We start from the raw sequence: 20,286 nt of genomic DNA on the forward strand, positions 1-20,286 counted from the left end.
CCCCCTCCGGCCCCCCCCCCCCCCCGGACTGCTAGCCAATTAGGGCAGCCACAGCCAGAGAAACCGCACACACGACACAGCCTGGGTGACTCTCTGGGTGTTGTGGCTTGTTTCTGCTGAGGCTTGCAGCAGAAAAAACTTCGCCATGGACAGAACATACCTAATTAACGAAAAGCCATCAAACCCCGGTACTGCTGCGTAAACGAAACGGATGAATCCGCCTTGTTTCCCGCCGATAACGACAGCTGATATATAAAACTGTTTCGCGCCCTTTAGCCTTTCCCGCCTTTCCTTCACTTGTCCTCCTTCTGAGCGCCATTCACTCCTGTCACTGTATTACTACAGGCGCTGGTAATGTGGCAGAGGGTCCAGCCTCTACCGCATCGCTGCTAAACCGTCGTCCATCCTGGAGGTTCCAAGTCGCCCCGGCAATCTGTCCCCTGTCAGCACCTCGTCATCGCACAGCAGCGGCCTCCGTCTGTTTGAGCTCTTCAGCGCGCCAGCTCACGGCTTCAGCGGCACCGGCAGAAGCGGAAGCAGAAGCAGAAACGGCAGCATCAGCAGCAGTAGCAGAAGCACCAGCCGAAGCAGTCGAAGCAGCAGCAGCAGCAGCGCCGCCGCGCCGCGCCTCTCGCGCCGGGACCATCACCAGCCTCTGTGGCCCTCGGGCTTTGACTCGCTGCGGCGGCTCGTCGTCGGCGCCGTCAACTGCCCTGCGCTCCCGCCAGCGAACCTCACCATGTCGCTCCGTCGCCAGTCGGCTCGCGTGCCGCAGACGCCTCGCATCATCTCGCCCAGCCCGACGCCGTCAGAACGAGACGCGCAGGAGTACGTGGGCCCCATGACCCGGAGTCGAAGAAAGGCCCCGGCGCAGCAGGCGGTGGACGAGGTCAGCGACGAGGAGAGCAGCAGCTCTGGCCCCCGAAGATCCCGTACAAGGAGCCGCTCGCCCCTCGAGACGCGCGCGCCTCGCATGACCAAGACGGCCAAGGCAGCGCCCAAGACAGACGAGAACGGCATTGACATGGCGGCGGCCACGACGACGGCGACGGCAATGGCCACGCGGCTGGCCACGACCAACGGCCATCTGGCGCCTCCCCAGCCCGCGTCCGCAGGATGGAGCTGGCGCGACTTCAGCCGCAGCCCCAGTCCCCTGGGCCTCATCCCCATCCACAGGCACTGGCGGACGTTTGTGCACAAGCACGAGGTCCCCCGCAAGGCGCTGCACGTGTCCATCGGCTTCTTCGTCGTCTGGCTCTACAGCTCGGGCACCCAGACCAGCGCGGTGCCGCCGTATCTCATGGGCGCGCTGGTGCCCATCACGACGGTCGACTGGCTGCGGCACCGATACGCCTCCTTCAACCGGCTCTACGTCAAGGTGCTCGGCGCCCTCATGAGGGAGAGCGAGTACTCGGGCTGGAACGGCGTCATCTTCTACCTCCTCGGCGCCTGGATCACGCTCTACTTCTTCCCCAAGGACGTTGGCGTCATTAGCGTCCTGCTCCTCAGCTGGTGCGACACGGCCGCCAGCACATTCGGCCGCCTCTGGGGAAGATACACCCCGAGGCTGCGCCGCGGCAAGTCCCTGGCTGGATCGCTCGCCGCCTTTGTCGTCGGCGTGGCCACCTCCTATCTCTGGTATGGGTGGCTGGTCCCGACCCTGGGACCCAAGCCCGGCGACGAAACCTTCATGTTCACGGGCACTCTCTCGCTGCCGCGCGCATTGATTGATGCCGTCGGCATCCCGGAGAGCATGGCATCCGTGTCCGGCTCGGTGGCCCTTGGCGTCATGAGCGTCTGGTCCGGATTTGTGGCCTCTGCTAGCGAGGTGGCCGACGTGTTTGGATGGGACGACAACTTGACGATTCCGGTGCTTAGTGGAATCGGTATCTGGGGCTTCCTGAAGCTGTTTGGCTAGCCACATGCCGGGTATAGAATGTCGTGTTTGGTGATGACATTCATGTCTGTGACATCTTCTTCGCTCTGTATAATGCGATCTCCTCACACACTCTCTCCTTCTCCTTTTCTTTTTTTCTTCACATGTACGTTTTATATCACGAAGCTTGGGGTTTTGTTGGTTTTTCATGATATCTTGACGGGCTGTTCTGGCCATGCAATGGATCACCAATTTCATATGTGCTAGGTAGTTTCACCCAGGAGGTGCAAGTTAGATATAGTCCTAGGAACCTAGATAGACATCTAATATGACATATTCCAGATCTCATGGTTGTGCATCATGCACTTTTTTTTATCACGGCATAATGTGCATCAAGGCATTATCTCTTGCCCCGACTGGGGGAACTATCTGACCGCTGGTCTTTGGTACGCCACCTCTGCGTATTCATGCAGCAAGCCGCGTCTACGATAAGGGATGATGCTGATCATGACTATAGCGCTGTCGGTTGATGTCGATGATGTTGGTGAGAAAAGCATGATAAAACTGTCGGGGAACACGAGGTGTGTGGCGGCGGCATAGGCATATGCCGTGGCGATGTCGCGCAGACGGAACTTCGTACAGCAGGACGCACTGATGCCCATTGATGAAGAGGGTGCCACGAGCACGTCCCAAGAGGCAGGATTCCTGGTACACGGGGATTGTCATTTGTCGGACGTTGTTGGATGTTGTCGCCAGGGACTAGAGATGAGCGCAGCATTTTCTTTGGTGAAGTTGCTTCCGTCTGGTTCTCTTTCTGAATTTATTCTTGCCAATGCCTGTTCTAGACGAGTTGATTAAAAAGGAAAGGCGTATGAGAAGGAGTCCTTGAAGAGAAGGAAAACAATCATGAATTCCGGTATAAAAGGCCCTGTCGTTTCCCTGTAGAGAAAAAAAGAAGTTGGTGGGCTAGATGATAGAGCGGTGGGGGTAGCTGCCACCTCAGCGTGCACAACACAGCAATGGGATCTTGTGTGGTGCGTTGATTTCTTTTTCGAAATCAATGTCATGATACGCGCAGGTTCTTCTTCTTTCCCCTCCTCAGCATTGATTTTGAAGCCTCTGGAAATGTATTGGATGGAACCTGGTAAGGGCTATCGTGCCATTTCATTCTACCAACTTTTTTAGCCCCGAATCGGTTTGGAATTTCCTTGGGATCAGATCCCTGGGATGAGGTGGTGATGTGTTGTTCTTTCTTTTGCGGCATGGAGGAGGGGCATATTGCAACGCTGGCATTGAAGGTGTTTTTCCCCTTGAGCTTGTCTCTTGTGTTCTTCTTTCCAGCAGAATGATTACAAGAATGATAATCTACAATCTTTCAATGTCCTTTTGTCCAACTTGTCTGCCACTTCCTCTGGTGACCCTAACTCTCTGTTATCATACTGTTCTTCAACCACGAGCTCCCAGTCAGATCCCATGTCCGTTCGCATCGCCATGCCGTACCATCTGTGCTCTTCAACCCCTGGTCGAATTCTGCCCCTCCCCCTGCCCATTGACAACTCATACCTTCTTCCCAAGCTTTCGGGAAGAGGCATTCTGGATGCTAGAGGAGGGGGCGTGTGGGAGGGGTGCGAGGTCATGTCCTGTACATACTTAGTAGCAGGCCTGTGGAGATGCACCTCGATTTTTCCCGTTTCGGCTTGCTTCTTGGTTTCTTCTTTTTCCGCGACTCCATCTCATGTTCATTGTTTCTTACTTGTATGTACTGCAAATGTGGCCTGTCTGTGATGCGTGTCTGTTCAAACACACAAACTCTTGACAACTTGGCTCCAATGCTTTTTGAAGGATTGCGTCTCAGTTGTGGTGTGTCTTTCTCACACTGGCTTGTAAGTAGCTTCGTTCATGACAGCCTATCGCCGCTCTATAGCCCAGTCGGCCGACGAAGCCGTTCTAAGCTCAAGTCATGGCAGAACCTACACGCCATCCCATGATGGTCCAAGAAGCCACATCCATGCATAACATGGCGTTAGCGGGAAGGGGATTTCCATACCTAGGTACCCAGCCACAGGTAGGTACTGAGCAATTCTGCTACCTTGGCTCGATCAAGCTTAATAAGAGGCAGCCGGCCAGCCATCGAGCAGTAGTAATAGTCTCCGGCGCAACATCACCAAGCCGGCGGTCAAGGAACAACCTGCATGGTATGTAATCTACAAGTCCACATACGGCTTCTCCCGGTGTAACCAACAAGAAGCACAAACGTCAGTCGTCCTTGAGGGAGCTGTTGCAAAAGTCACACGTGCTGGGCGTGCTTTCGGTGTCACGCATAACTGCCTCCCTGTCTCACCCGGGCACCATGTTCCAGATTCGAGGCCCCTCTGGTGGCATGCGTGTACTCCGTAGAGCTCCGAAAGAAGCAAATTCTCTTGCAGAATCCACCGGACGTCCGATGGCTCGAGGTATATGGACGCCATCAACGGCCATACATGCTCAAGCTGAGAGTCTGTCCCATGGTACCTACAGACAGACATCCATACAGAACCCGGCACAAGCTCGTCTTCGATAGCATCAGGTAGGTAAGGACCTGCTGCATGTGCAACATGTGTGCCTACGGCAGCATGGCAGAGCGTGATTCCTGCCCCAAGCGGCGCTGCAGGGGCCATCCAGGGCCGGCCGGGGGCCACGCTGCGTCGAGCCGAGAGAGGGAAGAAGTGGTGATGCTCGCAGGAACAGCCTGTTCTTGCGGGTTATCCTTGGGCTGCTTCTATTGGGCTCCTGGCCGCCCTCCGCGGATGGACACTACTGTAGGATGGGCTTGCTTGCCTGATGCGTTGGAGCTGCAGCACGGCCCTACGAGCTTGCAGGACGCCCTGCACACACCGAAAAAAAAGAAGGACAACGAACTCATCGTGGTGGGCGTCTCCACCGCTGCCGTCCAGGGCGCTGATGCATGTGTGCATACATACATACATACCTACATGAATGTACATATGCTTGAAGTCAGTACTGTACCGACAATCCATGCCTTTGCCGCTGGTTAGGGTCACGATAATTCGCCCGTTGGCTGTGGCGAGGCCTTTCCTGCGGCTGACGTGTTCGATCCTCGCCGGCTTCCTCTCTGATACGACGAAACATGAACTGGCTGGTTCTGCCCATGGCGGGGGAGGGGCGGAAAGCGGTTGAGACGGTCCTTTTGCACCGACTTCCACGCCCACGAACGCCCTCTCTTCTCCTCGAGTATCCTCTTCTAAATGTGTTCTTGCTGGTTCATTTGGGGTTTCCAACCAATTGTTGCTAGCTTGGCCCCCAAGTTTGAGCGAATTGGCTTCATCCGCGGCTTCACGACTTGGCCATTTACCTCCAATGAGAGAATGGCACGCAGGCTGCCTTGACGAAGATGCTGGAGCCGGGCGGTGGGGTCCGAAGAAAGCCTGAGTGTAACACAAAGATGATGCTAGGTACTAAGTCATGGACTCTTAGAAGAAAGCGAATGAGTCTACAGTCTTGTCTCACTATCAGGCGCTGCGGAGGACTACTGAGGAGGTAGCAGTTACTCGGCGGTGTGCAGATGTCGCTCCGATCTGCTGCACCCGGAAGAATCACGAGCATCGAGAATGATGCTGATGCTGGATTTTCTCCGTATCATGATGCATGTACTACTCCCGTCTGCTGTACTTGCACCTGCATGCCTACTAACCTACATGACACCGGGCAAGGCGAGGCACGGGCGAGGCACGGGCAAGCACGGTATGCCGTCGCAAGCTGCAGGTCGTATTTGCCAGCAGCCGGCAGAAACGCAGACAAACGGCGCTCGATGCAGAGTGCGGCAAGGTCAAGTAGCAAGAGGCTCATGTCCTAATTCCGCGTGAAATCGACTCAGCTCGCTGCAATAATGTACATACCTGATGTGTCGTCGATTCCGTGCCATTTCACCGTTGTTAAAAGTCAAGACAAAGCAGGTTCATTTACTCCACGCACGTCCGAACCGTCTGCTGCTCACACCCCCCGCCCCCCATACAATTGCCGCCTTGTCGCCTCAAGGAATCAACTGCAGAAAAAAAAAAGTACATTGTACATACCTCATCCAGATCGAATCTTTGGCGCTTTCGGAACATGCTCTGGCGGACATCTTGACAACGCATCACCACCACCTCACACTCACCCTCTTTTTCCCTCCCCCTTCCAAGCGCCAGAAAGATCTGCCTGCACTCCTGCCTAACCCGCTTCTACCTGTCGCCCTTTTGGACCGTCCACTTCGAACCAGTGCCAGCGAATTGCGCCGGATGGGTCCCTTTTCCTTTAACCCTCGTGGCGTCGTCAAAGGCAGCCAACCATGAGATTTTAGGCCTGCGCAGGGGGGGGAACGAGCAGAACAAGAAAGACGCAGAAGCAAATCCGGTGCTGCTTTTGGCACGCCTTTTTCGCGTCCAACTACTAGCGTCATCGCGCTTGTGGGACGTTTTTTGATTCGTTTTCTCTCTCTCTCTCTCTCTCTCTCTTTGTCTCTGTTCCTGCTCCGGCCCGCCAGATACTTGGTCCCAGCTAATGTAGCTCCAGAGCCGTGTCGTCAGACTTGCTGGCTCGGGATTGGGACAACGGACACACACCCCCTACTCCTCTCTGTTGTTCGCCTCTCTTTTCATACGTCTCTTTTTCCGCTGCCATCGGCTGTCCGTGGCTCACGGCAGGGCGTGTCCTGAATCTGCACCAACATCTCCACTTGCTCTGTTCTGGAGTCCAGCATTCCCATGTCATAGCAGGTGCTGCCTTTGTCAAGGCTTGTGTGTTCCGTCTCCATCCATTTCAGCCTTTCTCTGCTGTTGGTTCCAATGGCTAGTCGCAGCCACCCTTTCCATGCCTCGTCTTCCCCGGCTTGGGGGCCTTCATCCGCCAAATCTACAGGATGCTGCCACCGTCAGTGAATACCCAAGCTCCCCTTGCTCAGGTCCGAGAGTCCGTCATACTGCATCCCACGCCCATCCCTGCCCCTTCCACCTTTACCGGCCTTGGAGCTGGGAATGCATGTGTGTGCCTTTTCCCACTTATACACACCGCGTCTAATCTAACAATGGGAACCGGCTCCACTGATCGGGGTCTTTGCAGCTTTGGCCCCCCCCCCCCCCGGCATATGCGGGTAGAGAGGTCAATGTTCTCGGATGCATGTCTGAGAGTTCAAAGCGGTTCTCAATCCCATTCCAGGTCGGCTCTCATTGCACCACCGCACCTCATGTTTTTCTTTGCCTTGTCCAACTTGGCGGTTGATGCTATTCCCACCCCCTACCCTTTTCCTCCCTCCTTTACCTCTCAATTCCTTGTTCTGGTTGGTTCAAAGTGCTCAATGGCAACTCCCGGATGGGTGAAAAAGCTCGGCCGTTGTCGACATGAGGATTCTGATCCACAACGTCCACGATCACTGCCTCCGCCCCCCTTGCTAGCTACTCACCATGCAAGTCTCCACGAGTGTCTCGTCCATTCTCCTCTACGGTGATAGCGCCATCGCTTTCATGTTTGCCTGCTATTCACCACAGGCGGGGTTGATGATGGCCGGCCTTCGGCGAATGAAGGCATGGTCTCTTATCCCTTTGAGCAAGGTAGGTCAATGGATGACCGGGGAGGGTCCTGGAAAAAAGTATAAAAGGAGGTGTTTTGTTGGAGTTGGAACGATTCTTTCTTCTTCCTTCCGTATCACTCTTCTCCAGCAATCTTCAACTACCTCTCCAATTTCTCAAAGTCTCCTCTTGTTCGGCACAAGACACTCCAGACTCTCACTCTTCTCCAGCCTACCACAACTTGTTCACTTGTCCAGTCCCATCATCAAACATACACCACACATCCTTCCTCACCTCCTCTCTCACCTCAAGCCCAGTCAAACGTCATCAATTGGCCACCAAACCACCATGTCTGCCCCATTCCAAGCTGCTGCCTACACCATGCCCATGGCCGTTCCCTCCAAGGGCACCCAGCACCCCGCCTTCAGCCAGTACTCGTCCTCTCCGCCAGAATGCGACGACACCATGAGCTCCGCCTCCGGTGTGCCCTCTGGCTATTCCGCCACCTCTGCCGGTTACATTGGCAGCTCTAGCGGCGACTACGAAAGCACCGGCTCGGCTAGCGGCGTCGACTTCCAGGAGTACATGCAAGAACGCTTCTCTAACTCGTTCGACCCCATTCCGCTGGATCGGAGCATGGCCGTCCAAGCACAGACGTAAGTTTTTTGATCCAACTGCTGCCTCGGGCGTGCTCGAGTCAAGGAGAACGACTTCGAGCCCTGGGTTGCCCCCCTTCTCTGAAGCAGTTTGACGCCGATTTGAGCTAATATCTATCTCTGCACAGTTCTGGTAAACTCAACGCCAAGCACCGCGAACTGCTGGAGCTCCAGAAGCAAGCCCAGGCCCGTCTTGCGCGGACGCGTGAACGGTTCTCGGAGGGCATGCGGGACGCGCGGGAGGTCCGCAACGATCTGGAGTGGACTCAGAAGAAAGTCTCGTGAGTTATCGCCCCCCCTTTCTTACACAGTCTAAAGTTTCTCCGCTTTAAAAGGGCGGAGCAAGCACAGTTCAGACGAGAACAGACTGTGCTACTTTTTTTTGCAAAAAAAAATCGAAATTGGAAGCTAATTCGGGCTGTCTATAGATCTCTCAATGCGAAAGCCGCGCGGAAGCACCCCAAGGAGCATGCAAAGGCTCGCCAGCGCTTTCCCTCCCCCGAGTACAACTAAAGCGCCGAGCGAGGGAGACAAGACGATCGTTTTTTGCACCCAATTCTTTTACCTTTGTCGGTTTTCATCAGAGCTGCTCTTTTCTCTTCCGGAGTTTTCACAAAAGCGATTTTCCATCATTCTTTATACCAACGGCTCTAACCACTACCAAAAAAAAGTTTGCGGTATTCTTGTCCCTTTGGCATCACTCAAGGGCGGTTTGACCGGGGAGGCGCTCGATCCAACTAGCATGGATTGACGTCGGAATTGGCGCGAACCGCGCGGCAATCTTGCAGGGTTGGATGCCAGATCTTCTTGCTGCTTTACCAGCCCTACGGCCGGGCGGTTCTACCCGCCACAAGCCCCGTTTTGGCGCTGTGACGGTGTGGGGGGTGGGAAATGAGAAAACTTACGACAATAATGACTCATGATTGGATGGCTTATGGCAATCGGGAAGCAGGGCCGAGAGGTACACTCCTCTCGGGGAGCCTGCAGGAGGACCGGGGTTCAAAATGGCCGTCCCGTGCGAACCACCAGGGCTGCAGGGTCCTGAGCACCCACGGGGCCACGAGGGCCCTCTTCTCCACCTCGGATTCCCGGGGTGTGTGTGTGTGTGTGCGATGACGGGGAGCGAGCGAGCGAGTGAGTAGAGGCAGACAAGATGAGATGTGTGTCAAGGCGCCTTTCCTATTGGAGGTGGAATATCGCTGCATTGGGTATCGGCGGGAACTGAAGGCATGGAGGTACTACTCTATTTGGCGACATTGGCGTTTTTGGGGGCACCCTGGAGTCTATTGCAAGATGATGAGGATGTCTGTAAGCTTCTGTAGCAATAACAATATCCGGTACCCCGGTATCATAGCGTGGTGAAGGGTGCCTTGAAGCCTGGTTCCCGATGTGCGAGAGACCATGTGCCCGTGCACGCCGGGCCGTAGCTGTAGAGGGTAGCGTTGAGGCCGCTCCACCGTAGGCCTTGAAGCCATCACTGACCAAGTCAGACCCAGAGGGCGTATCGTCATCTTGCCATTGGAGGATGTGTTCAGTTCCAGTAGTTGACAGCTTCTGTTTCTGAGTGGGTGACATCACGTGATGACGTTCGTAACAGATATTCAACAACCCAGCTTCGAGTCCAGCAAAGAATGCATCCAGTGAGCTTGACGGGCCGTAGATAGACAGAAATAAGACGTCTTAAGGCATCCCGCAGAAACTCAATGGGTCAACACCGGTTGATGTAGGGAATGATACCAGAATTTCTTGATGAAAGGACGGCCTCTCAACTTCGAGCACTCGCTCGATGGCCGGGAGCCAGCCATGTGCCAAGGGGTTGCAAGCCCTTCAATTCCTCCAATCGCCGCCAAGGGTTCTCGTTTGATTGGGGATCGTAGTAGCCTTCGCTCCAGGAGTCGTCATCCTCTTTCCTGTGGTTGGCTCGATGATGGCCTCCAGACGAGCCTGTCGCACTGATTCCAGGAGGTGGACGGTTTGGGAGCCCTGGAGGGCGCACTAACGCCGGTGGTAACGACTGGTTCAGCTTTTCCGAAACCGCAGCTGTGTCTTGCAAACCATCTCCATTGACTGCATTGGCATCTTCGTCCGATCCTTGACCCTCATGTTCACCCAGGTCAATCTCATCAGCGTTGGCAGCCGCCGCCGGTGGATCAGGCTTCTTCTTGCTGGCGACGCCAAGCGGCGTCGAGTTTGATCCCGTGGCGGATGGTTTTGCGGCGCGCTGGGCGGTTGCCGAGTCGGAGCTTGTGACTGCGTCCGCGTGGGGGTTGTATTTGCGCTTTTGGGGCCGGGGCTGGGCGCCGAAGGAGGAGAAGCCCATTGCTTGGGCCATGGCGGCCTCGTCGTCGAGGGGTGTGTCCATTTTCTGATTGTTAACTTTGTTCCTTTGGATATGAGGCCCGGGTCAGTTGTTAAGGGTGAGAGACGGATTGTGGTATTGACAGGCTTTGAGAAAGGTGAGGGTAGGAGGTGTCTCGTTTGGTGGTTGTAAGATTTTGTTTGTGGTGATGGGTGAGAAGTGCTGGTGAGAAGTTGGTCGTTTGGTGTAGTCGGGTCACGCGTTTTGTGGTGGATGGATTTGAGCCTCTGATAAAGTGGGGTCGTGCATTGGTGCGATGCGAGGGGCATGTTGCTTCCAACTACCCTAGAACAGATTGTGAAGATGATGAAGACGGTTTACGGGTACTATAGATGGTATATTTTCATGCTTAATTTATTACGGTGCTGTAGAACTCCTGGGATAGCTTGAGACGTGGTCGACATACGCTAGAGGATGAGGTAATGCTCTGGAGAGGTATGTGACCAAGGAGAGTGGTTATCTCGTAGGTACCCGGCACCCCAAGTTTATAGATGCGTCAAAGAGCTTCAAGACATTGTCCCAATAGGTTTACTAGACGAGGAAAAAAGGAGCCGATATTATATAGCGATGATAGCATGGAGTAAAATCTTCTTGCTGCTTCAGTGGCCGTAAGCAAGATGTAGTTTTGCTGGGATGCTGGATAGCCAACCCCGGTAATAAACACGCCTATGCATGATGACGCTTGTTGTTTCATCATGGCAAAACCGACGACAAGACTCTCACTCATCCCTTCAACTGAACCCTGTACTGTACAACTCACAACATCCATATACAAACACACGTCTCTCATACCAAGTAACCTTTCATCCAAAATGGCAGAACCAACCTCTACGATAACCCTCAAACTCCCATCCAAATACTCACCCCCATCAACCAGCACATCAGACATCACCGCCCCGTCCATCGACTGGCTCTCGCGAACATGGACCGTCACGCACTCAACCCTCTCAATGTGGCGCGACGCGCGCAACGTCCGCATCACCTACGCGCCCCTCCCGCCCAAACCCGACGGCCGTCCGCGCATCGACGACCTCGTCGAGTACGAGCCCACCCACAAGACCGGCGTCCTGAAATCCGTGGTCGGCGTCGACACCCAGAGCCCCGGAGGCTGGGACTGGCGCGGCAAGGGCTGGCTGTTCTTTGTGGGGAGCCATTGGGAGCTGCTGGGCTGGGGGGAGGAGACGAGGGCGGATGGAGAGACGGAGAGGTGGGCTGTGACGTGGTTTGCGCCGACGTTGTTCACGAAGGAAGGGCTGGATGTTTATAGTGATCGGAGGGAGGGATTGAGTGAGGAGACGTATGGGAAGGTTGAGGAGGCGCTGAGGAGGCTGGATGCGAAGGCGTTGGTGGACATGGTTGTGCAGGATATGAAGCCGGTGGAGATTAAGCTGCCGTGGACGGAGAAATGATACCCTGGGGCAGTTCGATAGCGCTTTGCAGGTTGCTTTCTTGTTTGGATAGGCTAGAGGAGTTTGCATAGTCGTCATAAGTCGTTACTATATACTGGGGAATATTATATATACAGTTCTGTCAACGCGCTGTCCGTCAATCATCTCTCATCACGTCGGTGCCGGTGCCGATGCCGTCGCCGGTCCGGTGAACGCGAACGCGAGCGCGAGTCGCCGTGCCGTCTCCGCCTCTCCTCCTCTTTATGCCTTCTCCTCTCGCGATGATCATCGTGACGCTCACGCCTCTCTCCTGAATCGCGCCTCCTCGAATCCGAGGCCCCTCTTCCTCCCCTTTCCTCTCTCTCCCTGTGTCGACCCCTGTGCTTATCGCGGCGATGCTCTTCTTTGCGCAGCTGTTTCAGTTCCGCATCTCTCTCTGCTTGTATCTTCATGCGCTCCTTCTTCAGCTCGCGGATCTGCGACGCGCCCTTCTTCATCATCGCCAATGGATCGTCCGAGATGATTCGCTGAGAGTCTCGAGCTTTGCGATTAGGGTCCTCACGCCCCCAGACGTCCTTGGAGGAGGCATCCGGCGCCATCCCGTCGCTCTGGGAATACCAGGGCTTGCTGATTCCGTCTTTCCCAGCTGCGTTGGAAAATCGCATCGTGTATTGATCTTCGTATTCCCTCTCCTTCTTCTTCTTCTCTGCCTCCGCTTCATCGTTCTTCTGTGCGTGCGCTCTTGCCAGTTCGTCACCAAACAGGTCAATGTGTCCCGCTTGATCGACAATGGGCGCTGAGCTTGTTGGTTTGCGACTCGATTTAATGAGTGCGTACGTTGCGTTGTTCCTCTCTTGCGCCAGCCGGAGCTCGAAGTCGGTATCGTCCTCGCCCGGCCGCTTCCTCCTCCTGCCGTGACCGGGGAACCTCGCTCGCGCACCAGCGGAGCCGCTCTCCGCCTTTCCGGAAGTTTCGTCTCTTTCATCTTGCCGCTCGTCTTCTATAGGGGGAGGTGCTTCGCCGCGCAGGATCGCCAGTCGTCGTTGCGCATCGACCTCCTGCATGCGCCGCTCTTCCTCCTCCTCCGCAGCCTTTGCGGCCGCTTCGTCTCTCCGGACGCGCGCGATGTTGTCGGCATTGTAGACATTCCACGATTTCTTGCCTAGTAGATGGCTGTGTTATGAGATGTAAGCGAAATGCGTCATATATGAGAAAAAAAACCATTATGGGAAACGAAGTAAGCAAACTTACAGCGGCATGTTGAAGTGTGTAATAGACGAACCGTCTCAACAAGACGAAGCTTGTGATTGATAATCACGGCTGCTTGCCTCCATCCTCGAGATCTCGCAGCCGATAAGGGATAAGGCAGGAACGTGGGGCTGTGAGGCCATGACATAACCGCTAAACCGCATCAGGCAGTCAGGCGCCCCACCTATGGCCATCCTCGCCCACCCAAGCTCCAACTTGGCTTCTTCGCCGCTGCGTCTCGCCTTGCCTTGCCTGGTGTTTCAACGTTCCCCATCCTTTTCTCTTCTTTCCATCCCATGTCTGTCCTTGAATGAGTTTGCGCCCACAGACCCCGATTCTACGTCCGAATTTGAAGTCAAGTCTGCGAACAGAGCCGCGCAATCGCTCTCATTAATTTCCTCCTCTTTCGATCGACCACCTCGCCTCCGCCATGTCCAGAGCCCCTCCTGGTGGTAACCCGGGCCGCTTCGGCGGCGGCATGGGGCTGCCTGGAGGCAATCCGCGAATGCCCCCTCCCGGCGATAGATCATACCAGTCCTATGGAGGCACACCACAGCAGGGAGGATACGGCGGCGCACCACAGGGCGGATACGGAGGTGCGCCTCAAGGATATGGTGGCGGCGGACAGCGATACAATGAGAAGCCGTCCGGAGGTGGCGGGCGAGTGGTTCAGCTGCAGGTTGAAAAGGTTGCGGACAAGACCCTGCAATCAAGGCTGATCTATGGAAACACGTGAGTGCTGTCCGCACCTCATTTTCAGAACGCCTTCTAATATGCTCAATCAGGTGTGCTGTTTCGCCCGAAGACTTCCCTCCTCGCCCCGACGGCACAGACTACTACATCCTCCTCCGAGCCGGCCAGCCACCCGGCGAGTTTGTCGTTACCGCGACGCCCGTCCCTGGGTTTCCCCGAGGCTGCATCAGCTTGTCTGACCCCCAGCGTACATGGTGTGGTGTTGCTATGAGAGACACCTTCACCGGAGAGGTCTACGATCCTTTTGCGTCTGGCGGCAAGGCGTATCTGGGCTCTTTGGATCTAGAAGTTGGCTTCGCCTCACCAACAAAGAGGACCGAAACGCCTTACGACGAAGATGAGCTGTCCAAGCTCTTCATCAACAATTTCCAGAACCAAATTCTCGCTCCTGGCCAGAGGATCCTTATGGACGTGCGGAACATACCGCTCATGATTGTCGTCAAGACCGTTGGGCTGGTCGACCTGTCCATGGCGGATGATGGGGGCAAACAAATACATAGGGAATCCCACGCCAGGGGTATTCTCACCAACCAGACTCGCATCCTGTTTCACCGCGACGGCAAAGGAGACTTCAACCTCAAGCCCTCGGCTACGAAGCCCAACTCCAACGCCATCCTGGCACCCGATTTCAAGTTTGAGGATATGGGTATTGGTGGGCTGGGAGACGAATTCTCGACAATCTTCCGCCGTGCGTTCGCATCCCGCGTGTTCCCTCCTGGGCTGGTGGCCAAGATGGGCATTCCGCACGTCAAGGGAATGCTTCTCTACGGCCCTCCTGGAACAGGAAAGACTTTGATTGCAAGGCAAATTGGTAAGATGTTGAACGCCAGGCCGCCAAAGGTTATCAACGGTCCCGAGGTGTTGAACAAGTATGTCGGCCAATCTGAAGAGAACATTCGCAAACTCTTTGCGGATGCTGAAAAAGAGTACAAGGAAAAGGGAGACGAGAGCAGCCTTCACATCATCATCTTTGACGAACTGGATGCTGTCTGCAAGCAGCGTGGATCTGGAGCTGGCGGCGGCACTGGCGTCGGCGACAGCGTTGTTAACCAGCTACTGTCCAAGCTGGATGGTGTCGACCAACTCAACAATATCCTCCTCATCGGAATGACGAATCGGAAAGACATGATTGACGATGCCCTTCTGCGACCCGGTCGTCTGGAAGTCCACCTCGAAATCTCCCTCCCCGATGAGGACGGGCGACTGGAAATTCTCAAGATTCACACATCAAAGATGAGCACCAACGGTCTCTTGGACCCTAGCGTGGACCTTGCCGAGCTGGCCGGCCTCACCAAGAACTTTTCGGGTGCCGAAATCAACGGTCTTGTCAAGGCAGCGGCTTCCTTTGCCTTCTCGCGCCACACAGAAGTAGGACAGCTGGCTGCGGTTAAGCAAGATGTGGCGAATATGAGGGTTAACCGGGATGACTTCATGAACGCGCTGACTGAAGTCCGTCCTGCCTACGGAGTGTCTGAGGCCGAACTGGAAGACGCCGTCCGACTGGGCATCATCCCCTATGGTGTTCACATTGATGCCACCATTCGGGAGATGATGCGTGTCGTGGGCATGATCAAAGAGGACCCCAACAAGTTCAGCACATCTGTGCTGTTCCACGGCCCAAAGTCTTCTGGAAAGACGGCCTTGGCGGCGCATATTGCTGTGCAGTCTGGATTCCCATTCATCAAGCTGGTGACGCCGGCCGACCTTGTGGGCTACCGAGACGAATTTGCGAAGAAAGACTACGTCCACAAGGCCTTTGCGGACGCCTACAAGTCACCTGCCAGTGTCCTGATCCTCGACGATTTCGAGCGATTGATTGGCTGGAACCCGATTGGCCCGCGATTCTCCAACGTCATGCTGGAGGCCCTCACCACCTTGATCGTCTCCAAGCCTCCCAAGGTAAGAGAAAGCTGTGCTTTATTGCATACTAAAAATGCGCTTGGCTAACTGTTCTTCACAGGGACATCGTCTCCTTATCTTTGTCACTACATCAAAGGCCTCAACGCTCAAGATGCTCGAGGTTGAGCAAGACTTTGCCAAAAAGGTAGCTGTGCCGGCAGTTTCAAATCTGCGTGAGCTCGCCGTTGTGCTCCACGAGTCGAGGGTCCTCAACTCAGAAGATATCAACCAAACAATCAGCGCGATTCAGGAACGTACAGGAAGGGATTCGGTGGCCGTTGGAGTCAAGTCGATTCTAGACTGCATCTTTGAAGCTAGAGCGGGAGGCCCTAACAGCAACGTGGTGGAAACGTTGACGGACCTCATTGTTGAGAAGATGAATGAGGTCCAACTATAGGCGCCTTTGCATATAATACCTACTACATAGAACTGGGAGAGGGACATCCGGGGGTGCCCTCATAGGACTACACTTGGATTACTCGTCAAATGTTGGAACATGAATAGATTTAACATACCTGATGAAGCAAATGACAGTGCAAACCAGAAAAAGAATAGGGGCGCGTGGCCCTCGGAGCGTCGAAAAATCACTCATTGTACATTGATTCAGAAGATCATTTAATGTTGGAGACACCGAGATTATCTCGAGTCCACGACAGGCGGAAGTTGCCTTGTTCTCTTGCGGCTGGCTTCTCCTTATTGCTGCGTTGGATGTCTGCCTATATTGATCGGTGCAATTGATTGTCCCGTTTCCGCATACACACCTGCTGTGAGAGTATCTTGCCTGTGCTTCCAAATACACCTACGGCAGTCTTGTTGCGTCTTGCGTGACAAATTTTACTGTATACTACTGATATGACTGAAAATGGAAATATTCTCATTCGTTGGTAGCGAGAAAACGAGGGGCGAGAGGCGAGAGGCCAGAAGCGAGAGAAGAAAGAAAGAAAGAAAAAGGAAAGAAAAGAAAGCAAGGCACTGAAACACATTGCCTGGCCAGGAGCCACGCGTTTCGCCCTGGGTACGTACGTCGTACGTTGCATCAAAATTTGTCGGTTCTCGACTCGAAGTTCTTGAAAGACCGGGGAAGGGACACGGACATCAAAATGACAGACGAGTGTTCTTTACGAGGAACGGGAGGACTAAGAAGGGGGCAGGGGGGAAAAACACGTGGATGCTGGGACATGGGAAGTTCCGCTGGTGACAAGGGGAAAGTTTTTGGCATTTTGACGTGGCTTTTTTTGCAGGTGTCCATTGGTTTGGAGGGTTCTTGTGTGGTGTTGGGATCATTTGGTGAGCTGTGCGGCTGGAGAAGTGCTGGGGGGGAGAGGAGGGGGAGAGAGGCTTTGAAGGGTTGCCGATATGAGGTGTGGGAACGGAAAGCTGGAGGTTGATTAGGTACTGGGATATGGGCTGCGGCTTTGGTGGGGGAGTCGGGATCTGTTTTGGTGAGTATGGCGTGAGAGGTTGTGGGAGGTTGTCTGGACGTTCATTTGATATGCGTGTTGAGTTGAGTCGGGGTTGGCATGTGACGAAGAATAGTGAGACATTCTAAATGACGGCGCAGTACGAGCAACAAAAAGAAAAGGCATGCAGCAGCAGTGCTACTGTACCGGAAGACGGGGTGAGGAGAGGCGACTCGGGGACAAGGATGTTGTTGTTTGCGTCTTGCGGCAAATTAGACCCCGAATGTCTGGGTCTGGTCATACATGAGGTCGAGGTCACGGGAGAGGAGAGTGGAGGGGGGGAGGGGAGGTTTTGTTCCTTGTTGTTGTTGTTGGAGCCTGGGTCGATTACGCGTATGTGACAGGTCATAAAACTTTGAGGATTTTTTTGCATCTTGCATGAAAGCATAATGTTTGAGGATAGAGTGGTGAGCATGAATATGGAGCGACATTTTTGCCTTTTTGCCGTTTGAATGTTGGAGAGGGGAAGGTTTTTCGATGGAGGCGCTTGCGGGTGGTTCTTTGCATGAAGGTTTGTCGTAGTATCGTGTAGTTTAGGAGGAGAATGCATGCTTTTACGAGGTAGTTGACGGCCGTTGGTTGGACTGCGTTTCTTGACCCGTTCAAGAAAAGGAAAGAAAGAGAATACAAGCCGCTTTGCCATTGATCCAGAACACCAACAACAGCAACAGAAGCCCCCCTTCTCATGCCTTTCCCCCCCACCTCCCCCCCAAACAAAGAACCATGAAGCGAATTTCCCATTGGTTTCGGATTCCGCAGGGGCTGGGCCTTTGCCGGGGATGAAACCCAGGCGAACCCAGTCTCTCGGTGCCGGGGAACTTTTTTTTTTTTTCCCTTGCAACAGAAGAAGTCCTGGAAAATTCCAACAGGAAAACCAGGAATGGGCTGAAGACGAGGCGCCTCTTTATTTCGCTTGATACGAGTCTGGTGTTGGTGGGCTCTCGGAAGTTGACCTGAGGATCCATTGGCTGGCTTTTGGGGTTTCAGGGAACATGGACAGGCCCTGGGCGGGTTTGCCGGAACTGTGCCGTGGACTCCACTGGGTTTTGCATGCAGAGGGACGGGGGGGGACGAAGGGGGGGTGCATTTCTCTTGCTGTTGTTGGAGGCAAGACATTCATGTTACTCTGTATGTATTACTGTAGGGAGTATCATCGAGCACGTCTACCTTACCTCTGGAGTGAGTGGTCATCACAGAACGCCGGTACATGTACCTGGCTTACAGGCACGCAATCATCAAAAGGGTCATTACAACGACGGACAGTCAGCCGCCGTGATGCCAAAGAATCATCTCAGAAGTGTGAGGGGCATAGAGCAGCAGCAGGACCTGTACAGACAGGCCTCACAGTATGGAACCCAAATGTCCCGTCCACCTCTTCTACATCTACATAGTGCCCTGTTTTCGGCACCGTTGGAGCAGCCCGTCGCATAGCCCTAACCGCCAGACTTGCTCCCGCTGTCGAAGCCCTCCTTTGATCGTCATGGAACTTCAACTCATAGCGCAAAGTATAATCCACCCCGAGGATGATTTGGCATGCCTCGAGGTAGAGTTCGATACCTCTGCTTACAGCGTCTATGGTCATGCTGCCTTCATGAGCTTGCTAAGCACTGTTTGTCCCCTCCTTGGAGCGTCGATTGAACTCTTTTGCGGGCCAACTGCCAACACGCGTCTCATCTCCCCCCCCCCTGGTTCTCCTTCCAACCGTAATGTAGACAGCGACAGCATCTCTTCTACCACGGCTTTGGGTTCTATGCTTGAACACCTTGTTCCTCTAGAGAACAGCAGTACGAGCGGCTACAAGGCATCGACTTTCCCAACCCCTCTCGCCGCACAGGTAGCTGCTATTGTATCGATGTGCCGTAGCCCAGCTGAGCGCCCACGCCTGTCGAGCGCTTTCATCTTGGCAAAACCAGTCCGTCGGCCCTAAGCCAGCCCGCGGAAGGCGGACCGCGCATCAGCCAGGGCGAGCCAACCAGCTGGGTCTTGGGGGCTGGCGAGCTTCAGGTACGAGCGGCTTGTACGCGAGGCGCTCGCTATTGAAAGTATAGGCACCTCACTGTCGACTGCTGGCTGCCGCTACGAGCGAGGGATGGGACGAAGTGGTGCTGCCACTTTGGCGCTGCTAGCGGGTGGACGGTTCAGCGGCTTCTTCCAGCACTTCTTGGGTACGAGGGCTAGGGGGAGTGGCTTGTCGATGGCGTCGAGCGCTAATGATGGCTGAACACAAGGCGTTGAACATGCTGAACCGTATTTGGGTCGCTGAAGATACTCGCACCGTTCGCCTAATAGGTGTAAACTGGCAATGGTTGATGGCGTCTGTCGTGCATGGACAACTTCACATGTCAGGGCATCAGAGTCCCGCAACCGGCATCTGCCGTGCGGAGAGACACAGCGCCTGCCCAATCCGCAGCCAGGTCGCAAACAGCCCTGGGCAGCGCCGATCCTGGAGACACAGAACCTCATGACTGACGTGCATTGACGTCTGGCGATGCGCATAAGCGACGCAGGCACGAGGATTGACGCAGGCAAGGTATACACACATACAGACTGTACAACACGAGGTAGTTCTGTAGTACCTCAAGTAATACAGCATCAACCCTCACTCCAAATGCCATGCCTGTCTCGTAGCAAGTACCTATCTGTTGATAGATGCTCAAGTCGTTGCGGAATATGTGCCCTGCGAGTACGAAATACGGCTTACACGTAATTCGGCATCAGCGTCCCCGGCCCTTGGGTCCTGTCTCCGTGCATATCTAGGAACATCTGGCCTTGCCCTTGACCGGACCCCTCCTCAGCCCGCGTCTGCCCTGGATCGTCATTTTGAGCAAACGGATGGCATGATTGAAGCTTCAGATTGCATGCTGCCATCTCACACACTCAACACCTTTTTATATGAGTAAGTACCTATGTGCATGTGTCTCGTCCATCTACCGAAGCCGAGCACAAACTGCCGTGTAAGCCCGCATACGAGCTACAAGCACCAAACCTGATGCTTTTCCTAAACGCATTGGCAAAATGCAACCGTCAAGCGTCATCCCCTCCCATTCATCACATCTCATCGCACTCACTGCGAAGGCTACATGAGACCTTAACCCCCCCCCCCC

General features: G+C 54.6%; 8 protein-coding genes across 8 annotated transcripts in view; 6 read left to right on the plus strand and 2 right to left on the minus strand.

Annotated features, from left to right (window-relative positions):
* Window positions 1-1,918, plus strand: part of CCMA1212_008797 (CTP-dependent diacylglycerol kinase 1) — a gene marked incomplete at both ends in the record, with an annotated part of 2,065 nt that extends 147 nt beyond the window's left edge. Inside the window, one exon of the mRNA XM_073705909.1 lies at window positions 364-1,918. Coding sequence (XP_073555519.1) covers window positions 364-1,918 — 1,555 coding nt within the window. The remainder of the gene's footprint in view (window positions 1-363) is intronic.
* Window positions 1,919-7,767: 5,849 nt separating this feature from the next.
* CCMA1212_008798 (uncharacterized protein) lies at window positions 7,768-8,588 on the plus strand (the record flags this gene model as incomplete). The annotated part of the gene is made up of 3 exons (XM_073705910.1): window positions 7,768-8,075; window positions 8,204-8,356; window positions 8,504-8,588. The coding sequence occupies 3 exons, from the start codon at window positions 7,768-7,770 to the stop codon at window positions 8,586-8,588; spliced, it is 546 nt and encodes a 181-aa protein (XP_073555520.1).
* A 378-nt stretch (window positions 8,589-8,966) lies between these two features.
* Window positions 8,967-9,397, plus strand: CCMA1212_008799 (uncharacterized protein; the record flags this gene model as incomplete). Its single annotated transcript, XM_073705911.1, has 2 exons — window positions 8,967-9,176; window positions 9,245-9,397. The coding sequence occupies 2 exons, from the start codon at window positions 8,967-8,969 to the stop codon at window positions 9,395-9,397; spliced, it is 363 nt and encodes a 120-aa protein (XP_073555521.1).
* A 443-nt stretch (window positions 9,398-9,840) lies between these two features.
* CCMA1212_008800 (uncharacterized protein) lies at window positions 9,841-10,437 on the minus strand (the record flags this gene model as incomplete). The annotated part of the gene is made up of 1 exon (XM_073705912.1): window positions 9,841-10,437. The coding sequence occupies one exon, from the start codon at window positions 10,435-10,437 to the stop codon at window positions 9,841-9,843; it is 597 nt and encodes a 198-aa protein (XP_073555547.1).
* An 809-nt stretch (window positions 10,438-11,246) lies between these two features.
* CCMA1212_008801 (uncharacterized protein) lies at window positions 11,247-11,843 on the plus strand (the record flags this gene model as incomplete). The annotated part of the gene is made up of 1 exon (XM_073705913.1): window positions 11,247-11,843. The coding sequence occupies one exon, from the start codon at window positions 11,247-11,249 to the stop codon at window positions 11,841-11,843; it is 597 nt and encodes a 198-aa protein (XP_073555548.1).
* Window positions 11,844-11,983: 140 nt separating this feature from the next.
* Window positions 11,984-13,081, minus strand: CCMA1212_008802 (uncharacterized protein; the record flags this gene model as incomplete). The annotated part of the gene is made up of 2 exons (XM_073705914.1): window positions 11,984-12,995; window positions 13,074-13,081. The coding sequence occupies 2 exons, from the start codon at window positions 13,079-13,081 to the stop codon at window positions 11,984-11,986; spliced, it is 1,020 nt and encodes a 339-aa protein (XP_073555549.1).
* A 419-nt stretch (window positions 13,082-13,500) lies between these two features.
* Window positions 13,501-16,119, plus strand: CCMA1212_008803 (Vesicular-fusion protein sec18; the record flags this gene model as incomplete). Its single annotated transcript, XM_073705915.1, has 3 exons — window positions 13,501-13,802; window positions 13,856-15,722; window positions 15,784-16,119. The coding sequence occupies 3 exons, from the start codon at window positions 13,501-13,503 to the stop codon at window positions 16,117-16,119; spliced, it is 2,505 nt and encodes an 834-aa protein (XP_073555550.1).
* A 2,543-nt stretch (window positions 16,120-18,662) lies between these two features.
* Window positions 18,663-20,286, plus strand: part of CCMA1212_008804 (uncharacterized protein) — a gene marked incomplete at both ends in the record, with an annotated part of 2,732 nt that continues 1,108 nt past the window's right edge. The window contains 4 exons of the mRNA XM_073705916.1: window positions 18,663-19,016; window positions 19,096-19,186; window positions 19,231-19,347; window positions 19,832-20,078. Of these exons, the coding sequence (XP_073555543.1) occupies window positions 18,663-19,016; window positions 19,096-19,186; window positions 19,231-19,347; window positions 19,832-20,078 (809 nt within the window). The remainder of the gene's footprint in view (window positions 19,017-19,095; window positions 19,187-19,230; window positions 19,348-19,831; window positions 20,079-20,286) is intronic.

Source organism: Trichoderma ghanense (assembly GCF_004382785.1).
Source record: "Trichoderma ghanense strain CCMA-1212 chromosome Unknown scaffold_13, whole genome shotgun sequence".
Taxonomy (NCBI): domain Eukaryota; kingdom Fungi; phylum Ascomycota; class Sordariomycetes; order Hypocreales; family Hypocreaceae; genus Trichoderma; species Trichoderma ghanense.